The sequence below is a fragment of the Eurytemora carolleeae genome, unplaced genomic scaffold (assembly GCF_000591075.1).
Source record: "Eurytemora carolleeae unplaced genomic scaffold, Eaff_2.0 scaffold389, whole genome shotgun sequence".
Classification (NCBI taxonomy): domain Eukaryota; kingdom Metazoa; phylum Arthropoda; class Copepoda; order Calanoida; family Temoridae; genus Eurytemora; species Eurytemora carolleeae.
The window spans coordinates 146,300-161,536 of record NW_019396501.1 but is presented as its reverse complement, the minus strand read 5'-3'; the positions used below and the strand labels follow the sequence as shown (position 1 = coordinate 161,536).

Below are 15,237 nucleotides of genomic sequence, written 5' to 3'. Positions count from 1 at the left end.
GTTTAACAACTAGAGATAAGGGACTGTTAGCATAACTTTATGTGACCCTCCATGCAAAGATAGCAATGACCGATTTAAAACTGTACCTTGATAACCTTTATCTAATCAAACTAGGGTTTCCAGCAAACGAATTGTTTCGCAAAATAATGCGAAAATTGTTGGTCGCAGTTCGCAAACTTTTTCTCAAAATTTCGCATTTTTTCGCAAAAATGAATGAAGCGAAAACAAAGCACAAAAATGGGAAATGTGAAAATTTTGTGAAAAACATGAGTTTCATATAGCTGCAACAATTAATTGTTCAAAAGAACTTGAGGAATTCTCTTCTCTGATAGCTCAATACTTGAAGTTGTATTAAGTCATATGAATAACTTCTCATCCTTTACTTTAATAAATGTTTTATTTTTGCATTTGTTTTTAAAATTCTGTATTTTTCGCGAAATATTCTATTTTTGCATGATTTTCATGTTTTTCGCAAACTCCTAGAGTCTCTGCTTCTTTAGCCGTACTTGGTGTTTGAGATGCTACCAGAGCTATTCACAGAGTCTTTTCTTTGTTAGCCTTACTTACAGTTCAAACTGCTCCTAGAGTCTCTGCTATGTTAGCCTTACTCGCAGTTCGAGCTGCTCCTATAGTCTCTGCTATGTTATCATAATTGTTATCATAATTAGATCTGTGAAGAGCTGTTCCACAATGAGCGATGTCTCCGTTCTCAGAATCCTCTGTTTCGCAAGTGGTTCCACAACAGCACTGTGAAAAGCTGTTCCACAATGAGCGGCGTCTCTGTTCTCAGAATACTCTGGTTTTACTGGTGGTCGCACATCAGGTCTGTGAAGAGGTGTTCCACAACGAGTGGCATCTAGCCTCTGCTCCTGGAGTCCTAAGTCTGACTAGATCTTCTAGCTGCTGCCTATAAAGATCAGCTTCTCCAGTCTCAAGTTTAGACAGCATCTGATATCTTGAATATCCTAGTTCTCCTCTGTATGCAGGATTTTCCAGTGGGCAGTTCAGACGGGCTGGTTCAAGAGCAATTTATAAGTCTGCGTGGATCTTCTAGTTGCTCTAGATATATGAAGAGCTGTCTGTACAAATAAGCTTCTCCAATCTCAGGTTTAGGCTGCATCTGATATCTTGAATATCCTAGTTCTCCTCTGTATTCAGGATATTCCAGTTGGTAGTTTAGACAGGCTGGTTCGAAAGCAATCCTGGATATCTTAGAGATCCTGTATCTCGAGTGTCCCTTTCACATGAACCTTCTCAAGAATCTAGAGCTTCATCTGGCTGCTCCATATCTTGGGTGTTACCATTGAGAGAAGATGGAGCTTCTGCATGACCTGGAGATCCTGGCTGCTCTGTATCTCAAGAGTCCCTATTACATGAACCATTTCAAGAATCTAAAGCTTAATCTGGTACATCTTAATCCGCAGTAGAACTAGCCAGGACTGTTACAATCTTATCTGTGCCAGAAATCATGGAGAGAGGTTCCTTGGGGATGCTGATGAATCTGAAGAAGCATCCTCTGGGATATAGATGGGGATAGAGGCCAGTGTCCTCCTTGAACCTCTAGTAGGCATAGTTAATGTATATATCCTGAGAGCTGTCAATGAATTACAAGTCCCCAGGCCTTAAGTAAGATAAACGGGAGCTAAGGCTCTAACGTCTTTCCTGTATAAGATCCTGAAGTGCACTATTCCTAGTCTCCAGGTTCTCTAATCAGCTTAGATTCGGACAAAGGGTTGGGGGGTTTTAATACACATATCTAATTCATACAAAGCTTTTACCGCTGTAAATTAGACATTTTTATATATTTCATGGATAGTTACTTGAAATTTAGCTTGCAGTCCCTTTAAAGATAAAAGAAAATGAATTGCTGAATCGACACTGAGTAAAAGATAAATGAACAACTCTGCTCATTAAGAAATAACATCTGCAGAGTAGACTCATGATTAATTAGTACTTTAATTTGCTTTTGCTGGAAACTTCGGTCTTTTTATTTTTATTGTATCATACAAATTATTAAACTTGACATTTTTCCAGAGGGTCATATAACTTTGTTTACTTGTAGAAAAAATTTGAAAAGTAGATATGTTGGGACAGCTTATAAAATTGATTATATGTAAATGTTTTGGAACACCTTGTCTTTAAGAAAATTAATAATCTTATATTAAGTAATTAAGTAGCAAATTCTCATGTTTTCACCAAAATTGTTCGATATTAAAATCCTAAATAAATACATCATACATGTTAAAAGATATGATTTAATTTAGGGATTTTATCAAGAACCTAAACATTTTTCAACTTAATTTAATTTCTACAAGCAAAATATATGGTTTCTGTTTCATAGAAAAATTTATTTAAGTTTTTGTTTTTTGTTTTTCTTTGCAAAAATTTATTTTCTATTGAATATGATTGTTCTGTAAATCTTTCTGATCTTAGTAAAATGTTAGTTAAAAAACAAATGAAATATTTTGGACCATGCATAGAAAGTTCCGGTTTTACAAGAACTTTTAAATACAAGAACGAATAATTTATGGGTTGAGGGATTCGATGATTACGTAATAAATGAAATGATAAATTTGTTATCTAATGAGTAATGATCAATGTCTTTTATTTTTGCATAATTTTGCATATTTTTCTCTTTTCTTTTGGAAAGCTCCATTTTCTAAAATTTATTTTTAAATTACACCATTTATATATGTATTTATATTTTTGTGTGTGAATAAATCTTTTTTATAATAAAATATATTCTTTCTTTTTAAGTTCATAAATCTGAACTATTTATTGAACACGAAAACAATCACGTGGAATAAAGAACCTAAATTGTAATTTGCGGGCATCAGGCAAATTGTTTTTGCTCTGTTTTCTGCAAGGAAATTGTATTCTGCAAAACAATTGGCCAAGAGATGGGATAAGATTTCTAAACAGAAAAATAAATTACACCTAAAATACTGAAGTGAAAATAATATTAAAATGAAAATAGTGTAAATAAATAGACTGAAGCTGATGGGAATGTTTTCTATCAGACGATTATAAGCATCAAGGGAGACCCTGAGGAGACCCTCAGCTGTAAGGTTGGAAAAAACATTTTTCACTCAACGCATGAATTTATATATGAATATTCTTGCATAAATAACATGTCAGAGCCGAATAATGTGTTTGAAACGTGCTAATTTCTGAAGTAAGCAAACAATATAAACTTTAGTTGGACGAAAAGCTATAGAGGGTGATATAAAAAATCATTTTTTTGTTTTTCATGTTATTTTGCGGATTTTACAATTAAAAGTTAATATATTAAAAGCACCTAAACTTCTAAAAAACAGACTTTTGTTGTCCCAAAATATTTAATTATAAATAATAAATAATGATTTATTGAGATAAAATCAAATATTGATTATCATTCCCAAAAAATGGTCCATGGGTTATATTTTCATAATATCCGTGAACAAAAATAACTTTTCCATTATACATCTTTTACATCTTTTCTATCTATATTTAATAGGAAAAGTTGTCAAAACTAAAACTTTTGCGGCCTTTCATTACCAACATTTTTAAATATGTCATACACAATGTCGTTATAACTTTCTGAATCGATCCGCTAAAGAAGGGCATGAATGATTCGCTACAGTACTTTTTAAGTTTTTTTTTCTAATTTACAATTGCGACCGGAAATGATATAGCTTGTTAGGCTTTTAATTCTGCAAGTCACATTTATAAAGAAACCACAAAAGAATATAATATTTTTTTAGTTAAAAACATGGATATCTCCACATTCTTGATCAGATTAAGATTTAAAGGGTGTCGGACATGAAACTCAATATTTATGTAACTTAATACCGTCACTTAAATTAAAACAATCCTCAACTTAAATACGGTTACGTGAATAAATCTTCAGATTTTTATAATTGTTTAAACAATCTTAACCCACTAGCGGCTGCGGTGACTTATACGTCCCCTATAAATTATTTTACATAAAACTCATCTATTTTCCTCAATTTTGAGTTTATCTCCGCGGGAGTCATTTTATGATACAGTAAACAATATGGGACACACATGTGTACAGTTAAACGGTTCTACCTACTCATCTTCCAAATTATTTAACCGTGTAAAGTTGAGGTGTGAACAATTAAACTACATTTATGGAAAACAAAAAACAGCAGCCTTTAAGGTATGGTAAATTTTTTTAGTAGAAAACTATTTTAAAATGTTTTAAAAAAGTTTTTCAATTTATTATTAATTATTCTTTGAAATTATTTTTAAAAAAAAATTTTTCTGTCATTATTTTAGAAATAAGAACTACATTTTTCCATACATAAATAAATTGGCCTTATAGGGCACCTCAGTTGTCACAGGGTGGGTATACAGTTTTAAAATATGTGAGTTTAGAGTAAATACAACAGTCGACAAAAATCAAAGTACAGTGTAGTTTGCTATGCTGATAGCACCTTCTCATTGTAAGAAAGAATCACAGATCTAGATGTGCATTAGAAGGTTCAACAGAGTGTCAAATAATATGATAAGTGTGATAGAGCCATTTGCTTTGATCACTTCTTCGGGTTTCACGTAAAAGGATGGTGTGAATAATATGTTTTTATTAAATAAACTATTTTTTTTGCATTATTGTTTTTTAGTAATGTTTGAAAATAAAGAGTAAACGTATTGTTGGGTAAATAATAGTTCCTATGGCCATTTATATAACATTTTAGTTAATTAATTTTGCCTTTCTCATAAATTTAGGAAAAATTCTGTATACCCGCCCTGCAGCAACTGTGGTGACTTATAAGGCCACTCTTAAAATCCCTAAAAAAACACCTTTAAAATTTTTTTTTGCATTTTTTACTTTTTTTCCTTGATCTAACCAATAATAAGTATTCTTAATCAAATTTTCAAAGAAAAATATAAAAAAAAATTCTTCAGCCGCTAGTGGGTTAAAAACTTTGATTTTTGCTTTTAATCTTTGTATTTTCAAATTTGTAAACGAAACAAGAAGAAATCTTTTTATCGCTTGTTAAACACGGAACAAAGAGAATTATTTTCTCTTCGAACACTAAAAGCTTTTGAGGAATAAACATATAGCTTAAAGGGAATCTGGAGCGTAGTGGAGGTTTAGCCTAGGGGGGTGCACTTTTGGCGAAATTTTGTGTACCCACCTAACGGTTGATGTGCACCCCCCTAAAAACCAGTATTAAGAAAAAAATGAAAAAAAACTATTACTTAAAGAAAAATTAAAAATCTGAATATATTCTAAGTTTAATAAATTAGAGCCTGCTCTGGATCTAGGGGGGGCCTAGAGTGGTGCATGTATAGGGGGGGGGGGCACAGGGTACCGACCCCCCCACAACGCGCCTGGATGTAGGTTTCTTTTCTGTTAGTGTGGGGGAGGGGGTGTTACGATGGTTATCTCGGAGCTGAAGAATTAAATGACCTTAGATTTGATTTGACTTGAAGACAAACAGAGCGCTAGGAATCACCGATATAGGCTCAACCGACCTAGAGTCAAACGAGACAAACGGGTAAAACGCGACATAAGGATCGCTAAAACGACATAGGGTCGAAAAGTGCGACAAATGGCAAATAACATTATTAAGCCACTACAACGTCGAAACTATGTAAATGATCTGATTTGAGAAGAACAGAAATGTTTTTAATTTCTTATACAGGATAAATTTGATATTCTCATAGAATTAAAATAAGAATAGTTGATTACAAAATTGCACAATTTGTTGGTGTACAGTTGTATTATACTCTGCACATGCATGGTTTCACAATCTGTTAGTGTAGAGTTGTATAATACTCTGCACATGGTTGCACAATCTGTTAGCATACAGTTGTATTATACTCTACACATGGTTTCACAATCTGTTAGTGTACAGTTGTATTATACTCTGCACATGGTTGCACAATCTGTTAGTGTAGAGTTGTATTATACTCTGCACATGGTTGCACAATCTGTTAGCATACAGTTGTATAATACTCTGCACATGGTTGCACAATCTGTTAGTGTAGAGTTGTATAATACTCTGCACATGGTTGCACAATCTGTTAGTGTAGAGTTGTATAATACTCAGCACATGGTTACACAATCTGTTAGCATACAGTTGTATTATACTCTGCACATGGTTTCACAATCTGTTAGCATACAGTTGTATAATACTCTGTACATGGTTGCACAATCTGTTAGCATACAGTTGTATAATACTCTGCACATGGTTGCACAATCTGTTAGCATACAGTTGTATTATACTCTACACATGGTTGCGTATTATACTCTGCACATGGTTGCACAATCTGTTAGTGTAGAGTTGTATTATACTCTGCACATGGTTGCACAATCTGTTAGTGTAGAGTTGTATTTTACTCTGCACATGGTTGCACAATCTGTTAGCATACAGTTGTATTATACTCTGTACATGGTTGCACAATCTGTTAGTGTAGAGCTGTATTATACTCTGTACATGGTTTGCAATCTGTTCATGTTGCATTAAACAACTTTAGTTCTCGTTAAATCTGGTAGTAATTAGTGGCGCTTCGGCACCTTGGCCTTCTTTATTCATTAATACAAAACTTTGAAAACTTCCATACTTTCTTTAAATAAGAAATTTAAAAGGTCCAAAACAAAGTTGTTGGATTCAATTTCTTTAAATTTGAAAAACTTTTTCCTTTGAGCATTTTCACCGGTCGAAATATTTTAAATATTTCACCGGTAGAAATATTTTTAAAATTTTTTTTAGAAAATTTCTGTTTAACTAAATTCTGTCTTTCTAGTATCTAGTCATCAAATTATATACTTAGTAGCGTGGTAACCCAGCTTTACCTGGAAATTTTCCTTTCTCTAAAAAAATTAATCCTCTCAATTTGGAATTTTAATACCAAGCTAAAAACTCTCATGTGGTTCTACTCCGAAAAACAAGACGATTTTTAACCAATTTTATTTTTAATTTTATCATATTTGATTATGTTTGCTAATATTTGCTAATATTTGATATATTTAATTAAATTTGATTATATTTGATTATTATATTTAATATATTTAATTATATTTGATTATATCAGGCAACCTGGTTGCGTGAAGATGACCCAACTGAAACCTATATGATCGGAACCCTAGACTATAGATACAAGAGAACAGAGGAGGAGAGATATAGATGCTTCCTGGTCAAGGAAACTAAACGAGGAATACAGGTAGAATACTTGTCTATGGATAGAAGAATAGATGGATATAGACGGTTACTGGTCAAGGAAACTAAACAAGGAATACAGGTAGAATAATTGTCTAAAGAATAGAAGAATAGATAGATATAGATGTTTTCTAGTCAAGGAAACTAAACGGGGAATACAGGTAAAATACTTTTCTATAGGATAGAAGAATAGATAGATATAGATGTATCCTAGTCAAGGAAACTAAACGGGGAATACAGGTAGAATACTAGTCTATGGATAGAAGAATAGATAGATATAGATGTTTTTTAGTCAAGGAAACTAAACGAGGAATACAGGTAGAATACTTGTCTATAGGATAGAAGAATATATGGATATAGACGGTTCCTGGTCAAGGAAACTAAACGAGGATTACAGGTAGAATACTTGTCTACGGATAAAAGAATATATGGATATAGAAGCTTCCTGGTCAAGAAAAATAAACGAGGAAAACAGGTAGAATACTTGTCTTCGGATAGAAGAATTTATATATATATCGATGCTTCCTAGTCAAGGAAACTAAACATGGAATACAGGTAGAATTCTCTAGATAGAAGAATAGATTGATATAGATGCTTCAAAGAAACTAAACAAGAAATAATGTTTGTCATAGAAGCTTTACATTTGCGTAAGGTATTTAATCTTTATGTTTTCTATGATCAGGTTTCCCAGTCCTTGAATTCTAGTTGTTATTCTGAACTTCATTCCTCTACAGCTGGGCATAGAACCCTCAGGTAGGAACAAAACTATTAGTCTCCGAAATTTTCAGTGAATTTAAAAAAAATGTTACAAATTAAATCTTTAAAAATTTTTTTAATTTGATCAGCCATAAACCTTGTCTGCATGGGGTCTGAGAGCTATACTAGAAAAATGTGTGCCTACTTGACGTTTACATATAAGCAGACAGCTAAACAAACAGACAAGCAAGATTTATATACACTAGGCTTTTAGGACGCTTCCTGTACTTGCTGGTACAAAATCCTCCCAGAAGCTAAACTTTTATGTAAACACAGGAACTGATGAGTATTTGCCACAAATTAAAATTTTCGATTCACCGACAAAGGGTCAATTGACACAGGGTCAAACGACAAAGGGACAAAAGTGCGACAAAGGGTCAAACGACAAAAGGGTCAAAAGTGCGACAAAGGGTCAAACGACAAAAGGTCAAAATGATAAAAATATTTTTGTCGTTTGACCCTGTGTCGTTTGACCCTTTGTCGGTGAATCAAAATTTTCTAATCCCTTTATCTTTTTAACATTATGCTATTAACCTTTAACGTTTTAAACTTAAACTATTTGATCCAAAGTTGAAATATATAAGGTTTACGACATTGGGTTGCAAAGATTTAGGTATTATAAGACAGATTTTGTGGCAAATACTCAATTTCTCTATGGATTTCTGATGATGTTTAATTTCTTTATCGCTTTTTTCTTTATTTACACTGTAATTTTTAAATCTAGTATTCATCATATATACTATCTTATTTATCTATATTCAATTTCTGTAAAAATGGATCGAAAGGTTTTTACCCAGTTGTCATAAAACCAGCTGAACTTCAATGTCGGCCCCTCCACACCGACTCTTAATGTTCAATGATTAGAATTTTAAAGAATTTTCATTTTTCCACTCAAAAAATTCAATAATTAATCTCAAATTGTTAAAAAAAATTTCTGGGAAAAACATTATGTTTACAACATTGGTCCTTTTAATATTAAAATAAAAATGTTACTAAAATACTTTTATATACTGTCGCAGTGCTTTAATTTCTCATAAAAACAAAACTTTTGGAACACAGGAATATCTTCGAGTTGAATTCTCCTTTCATCTGAATTGATTAATTCAATAAATAAATTCCCCCGCGAGTTAACCGAAATAATCTGATCCGAAGATTTCCAGGGGAATTAAACTTGATATTATGCTGCCTTAACATACCTTGGTTTCTGTTGTTTTCACAGAATTGGATTACTTTGCCCTCAGCTTGGATAAAAACTTATAGATTGAATATATGATCCCTTAAATTAACAAAAAGGCATTTCAGGGTACAGTGAAAATCAAAATTTGTCATACGACATTGGTTTACGAAGATATAGGAATTAGAACATTAGAGTTTGTGGCAAACACTCAGATCCCTTCAGCCCTAAAAAATGTTGTAAAATTTTTTTTAAAAGTTTTTAAAATTAAGTTTGAACTGAAAAGAATATTCGTTTACTTTTGTCATGATTTTAACATTTTAAAAAGATAAAACGGTATTCCAGAAACCTTAGAAAAAAACTTTCTTGTATATTTTGTATATTTTGAATATTTTGCATATTTGTATATTTTGTATATTTTGTATATGTTGTATATTTTGTATATTTTTATATTTTGCATATTTGTATATTTTGCATATTTGTTTATTTTGTATATTTTGTATATTTTGTATATTTTGTATAGGTTGGTCCGTGAAGAGGAGAAAACTAATTTAACCTGTGTTTATCCAAACTGGGCTTCAGAAATGGAAACTTTATACAGCTTCGGGTAATTAGAAACCATGATATAAAGCGCACTCTCCATAAAAACGCACTATTTCTCCGGTCATACTGCAAATAACTGCAGAACACACCGTAAGCTTAGCTGAGGATGTGCGGAATTTTAAAAACACAAAAGTAGTTTATCAGATAAGTGTGTTTAAAGAACTAAACACTTGTCATAAATTCTAATTTTCTATGTAAATTGTATTTTAAAAGTGGTTCGTCCATTATTCTTAATTTAACGTTACCATTCCAATCTCTTACAAATATACATAACCATGGTAATGAAACTTGTTGGTTTCTAATTTCAGTTTTGAAGAAATATTTGTACTAGATATTTGTGTCAGTATATCTGAAAAATTGTTGTCCATTGTGAGAGTTTTTAAAAGTGCCTTATTTCCCTCCATGGCACCTTGCATTGGAAGAAATTACCAGAAAAAATAGTTTTGCATTCAAAATATTTAGAAATAAATAATTGAAGCTGGAAAAATTAATTAAACTAAAAAAAGAAATGCATTATTTTTAAAACTGAGATATTGAACAGAAAATAGTTATTTTAGTTCAAGAATTTGAATAAGATATTCATAAGCTTCTCTTTGATACAATTTATATACATTTATATAAATGGAATATATAGATATCCAAGATGTGTTCTGAGGAACCAAATCATGAGTCAATGATCAATCATATTACAGTTCCCAGACACTCTTCATCAACACACCAGAATATATTAATATTTACTCAACAGACCTATAATCTATACTATATTTTCAATTGAATATTTGCAGCCTGAGGTTGAAACTTCTGTATATTTTATCCCAGGAGAAGCCACTAAACCATTTTTTATGCTGTTGATATCTCATAGAGAATACATGTTTCAATCAATAAAGTTTTTTCCCGCTAAGATCATTGATAAAAAAATTACGACCTGAAATCTTGGAAAATAAGTCTTGTATCTTAAATCTGTGGCTTTAGCGTTTAGTCGGTACGTTTCCATCCCTAGCAATCAAAAACAAAAAATTGTTTGAAAAAAAAATTGTTGAAACAAAAAACTTCCTGGTTTCGCTTAAAATGTATATTTGTTAATCTAATTTAAAAAATGGTAGAATAGAAAGACGGTGTTAAATCTCATGTTCATTGACCTATTTAAAATCATAACTTGGTCCGCAGTTTGACGGGTTCCATGTGTAGTCAAATTAACTTGGAGCTATCCTGCTTAATAAAGTAAAATGTTTTCTAAGCTAAAAATCCGGAACTCTTTATAGATCTTCTAGTTTCTCTTCAGAAATAAAAGAGATTTGTTGAAATGTTTCCATTAAAAGATAAATGTACCCGGATTACTACAAGGTCGTCAAATCCTATTTTCCTCTCAAAGTTTCAAAATTTTTAAATGCATTTAAACATATCAAAACAATTCATGAGTCCTGTCACATAGATTTTATCTTTGTACATTTCAATATTTTAGGATTTAAAATAACTAAAAACTAAAACATTAACGTTTTTTTTATCTGTTAAAAGGCGCAAATCGAGTTAGATATTTAATTCTGATTCAATAATAAAAGGTCATTTTTAAACTATTTGGAATTTTGGACTAATCCAAAATTTTTATTCTGTTTATTACTTACTATCAGTATTGGACTTCTTCGCTGTATAAATTCTGGACAAATTTATTAATCTGAAAAACCACTTTATTATTTTTATACACATTACGTTTACTTAACTGTGTTATATTCAGTCATTAGTGCACCATGCTAGTCCAACCAAACTAAAGACATGAGTTTTTGTCGCAAACTCTAATTTTGTAATACCTATATCTCTGAAACCCGATGTCGTAGACCTTAGATATTTCAAACTATGAAATCTGTTAGATCACATAGCCTAAGTTTGAAATATTAACGGTTTACATGATTAGGTTGCAAAGATATTGGAATTACAAAACTTGAGTTTGTGGCAAAAACTCAATTTCTTTGTAATGAATATAAATTTAGAAAATTTAATTAGATTCTCGAGCAAATATGAATTCCAGTTTGGTGGTTCCATTCTCTCAGCTAGTAACTATAGTTCAACAACGAACAGGTCAGTTTACCCTGATATAATCTGAAATACAAGGATACCCAATAGAAGGTGGGATTACTGTCATCGGTCTTTCTTTTAATTAGAAATATTACTTCTAAGAGTATTGTATTTTCACTGGGATATCTCTGCAAAAATATCCAGTGCTCTTATTTATACATGTCATTTGTAAATCACACTCCATTAAACAGAGGGAGAAGGTACGACTTTGTGACCTCGTTACTTAACTTGTTTGGATTTTTAAGGACATGTATGAAAAAAAAATTATTTTTGTTTACACGCAAAAAGTTAAAAAATGTTTGTTCTTCTAATCTAGTAGGTTTCTGGCCTAATCGTACATGCATCCCGCGACCTCGGGGACCTGTGGGTTTCCCCCGTCACCCCTAACTCCGTCGTATGTAAAGCTGTACGGCGGTTTAACGACCTTACTCGACTCAAGACTGAATCATTTATTGCTTATTTAACTATTATTTTTTTCCAAAGCAATTCAGCAATACTGTGTCATTGCTCTTTAGATTCATTTTTCACAAACTGAAAATATTCTAATCGCCTGAAGATTTAAATTACTTTTGAAAGTGAGTTATTTTTAAAAATTTTAAGAATAACATAATTTAATAAATATTTAAAAAACTGTATAAGGCTTTCGAGAGTAAAGTTTGATCAATGTATTCTAAATTTCACGAATTTAATAAAACTTTATTTTATTTTTCTTTTAATAGTCCCATGAGATGAGTTTAAAGTTTAATATTTTAAAATAAATTTATATTTTCTGTGACATAAATTTAATATAAACTGAGGGAAAACATTGAGACTTTGAAGTATGCAAACTGTTAAAGAGAATGTCCACAATTCACGTTTATAAAGAAAACACTATAAAAATAACAAACTCTCTCAGAGAAATCAGAAATATCTTATTCGTTTGATTAAAGTATCAAAAGTTCAGGGACATTAAACAAAATATAAAATTACATAACAACAACAAAATTAACATGAAAATGTTGACATGGATATTTCTTATAACTTTTCTCCCGTTTTCATGATGGTATGGTTTCAAGAACCTTTTAAAAAGGAAAATGTTCCCAAACTCATATGGCGTAGCTTTGGGTCAAACTTAAAAATGCCGATGACAAAAATTTATTTCTGCAGACAATAGAGGGGGGGGGAGGGGTAGGGAGAGAAAAGGGGTTGAATAAGTTTTAAAAAAGTATTATTCACCTATTTCACCTATTTTAGTATTTGGATTTAAGAAAAATGTGCATGGATAGAACCAAGGTGAAATCATTTGATATGCGTCCCACTAATTATGTGGAACATCTTAAAGGGACTGTTTTTGAAAACTATTTATCTTGATATGTGGGTTATCTGCAAATGTGACTTGCGCATTTCTTGCTTATAAGAAAGACTAGATAAAATTTCTGACTTAAACACTTTTCGAGCAAGAAAAACGAAATCTTTCAAATGTTTGATCCGATTATTAGGTTTTAAGAGTACTGTTGTAAATCGGACATTGCAATCTTTGAATATTAAGGGTCCCTTAAACTTACGCTTACAGTCCCTTTAATATTGGGAAATATATAAACTAAAGTTAGGCGGAGGGGGAGGGATAGGGTTTGTGAAAACATTTGACAGTGACGTATATTTGGGCTTCTAGGAACTAGTTTTAGCAGAACAATAATAAAGATTGTAAACAAAAGCAGTAAATCTGGACAGGATACGAACATAGAGAATAGAATATATAGAGAGGAGTTTACTGGAAAAAAGTGTAAAACGGCCATTTTGTTGTACTGTTTCCATACTGCGGGTGTACTTCACATATTTATTCTATATAACCTGTTGGGCCCTGGAATATCATTTTATTGAAAATCTAAAATTATTGTTAAAAGAAAACCAAATTATGAAATAGGCTGGTTTCATAATGACCAATGATCATTTCACATAGACTCCGTTATAACTATAAATCAAAAGATGTTTTTATTCACCTAATTCATTATGAAGTTTATTTAACAGTTTAAAAAAATTCGAAATTGAAATGGATAGTCTAGGGAACATACTGTATTAATGTACTCTACTGCATATAATTTGTGAACATTTACATGATTTGTACACTTTGAACTCCCTTTCAGGCTGAAAGGGACTGAAAAAATTCATACCGAGAGATTCTTTTAATTCCTCTCTATATATTCTATTCTCTATGGATACGAAGTCTGGGCTGGTTTTACTAACATTATTTATCTAACAGTTCCTGAGAACCATATTCTACATACCTTTCATATTGAACACTAGCTGAAGTGCCTGGCTTTGCCCGTGGAATTTTTTAAAATTTGAAAAAAATGTTGAAAAAAAATTCCATCTTGAAAAGATCGATTATTTAGCCAATCTTACCCCCGAGATACCCATGAGTCCCCTAAAAAAAATGTCAGCCAATTTGGTCCAGCCGGTATGCCAGATATAGCTTAAAATTAAAATATGTTTATGAATGTTTCTGACGACATGCATTGTTTAAACTAAGGAAGTTTATATTTGCATGTAACTCTAATATTTCAGACAATTTGCATAATTTACTAAACTCGGAATTTTCTAAAGAACCTGTCAAATCATTCGTTGGGATGTTTAGAAAGATGAAAATTTCCCTGTATGATAATTGAAGGACTGCAGTATGGATTTGGTGAATTATTTTGGCGTACAAAGCCTAGGGGTGTCAGAAATGATTTTTTTTGCTTAGTTTTAAAAACTTCTATAAAACTTTTTAAGTTTAATTTTTGAAAAAACTTTTTGTTCTGGATGATTGCAAATATATATCTAAAACTTTCTTAAACCGGCATATTTTTTCTATATTCATTTAGTAAGAGTTTGAGTCAAAATAAGTATTAATAAATATTGCTTTATATCGAGTAGATATCCTCAAACATACCGATGTAAAACCTTTCAGAAAGTAAGAAAGATTCTGCAAAAAAAAGTTGCCAAACCAAACAGAATTTTTATTTTGAACAAAAATATTTGGAACTTAAAGAAGCTTTTCTGGGTTGCACTTAACTCCAGTTTTGCATTATTTTCATTTGTGTAAAACAGTATAAAAGACATTCTGTTGATGATTCAAAACTAAACAGCTGATGATTAATTGGAGGGAGGAATGGCAAAAACACCAATTTGTAATTCGAAAATCTTTTAATGGAAACTTATTGTAACAGGGAATACAGAGTGCTTTAGGGTACAGGGTACTACAATGTACTGCAAAGTACTGGGCTTTACTGGGGNAAGTTTTTAAAAGCTATCATTTTTTAGTGGAAATAACAATTTTATTGAATGAATGACTTTACTGAACGATCATTAAGTGAGAAAATTTTAAAAAAAAGATTGAAAATTAATGATAATTTTGAGAATGAATTAAATATAATTTTTGTATGAAAGGGTTCCAATTTAAAATATGATGGTAAGTTTCTTTGTCATCTTAAAATATTTCTT

At 31.4% G+C, this 15,237-nt stretch overlaps 1 protein-coding gene across 1 annotated transcript; it reads left to right on the top strand.

Moving 5' to 3' along the window:
• Positions 1–697: 697 nt before the first annotated feature.
• LOC111704454 (uncharacterized) lies at positions 698–13,042 on the top strand. The gene is made up of 7 exons (XM_023476688.1): positions 698–823; positions 2,991–3,068; positions 7,048–7,176; positions 7,855–7,925; positions 9,626–9,709; positions 11,704–11,778; positions 13,009–13,042. Exons 1-7 carry the CDS (start codon positions 698–700, stop codon positions 13,019–13,021), a joined length of 576 nt encoding a protein of 191 aa, XP_023332456.1. The 3' UTR covers positions 13,022–13,042.
• Positions 13,043–15,237: the final 2,195 nt, after the last annotated feature.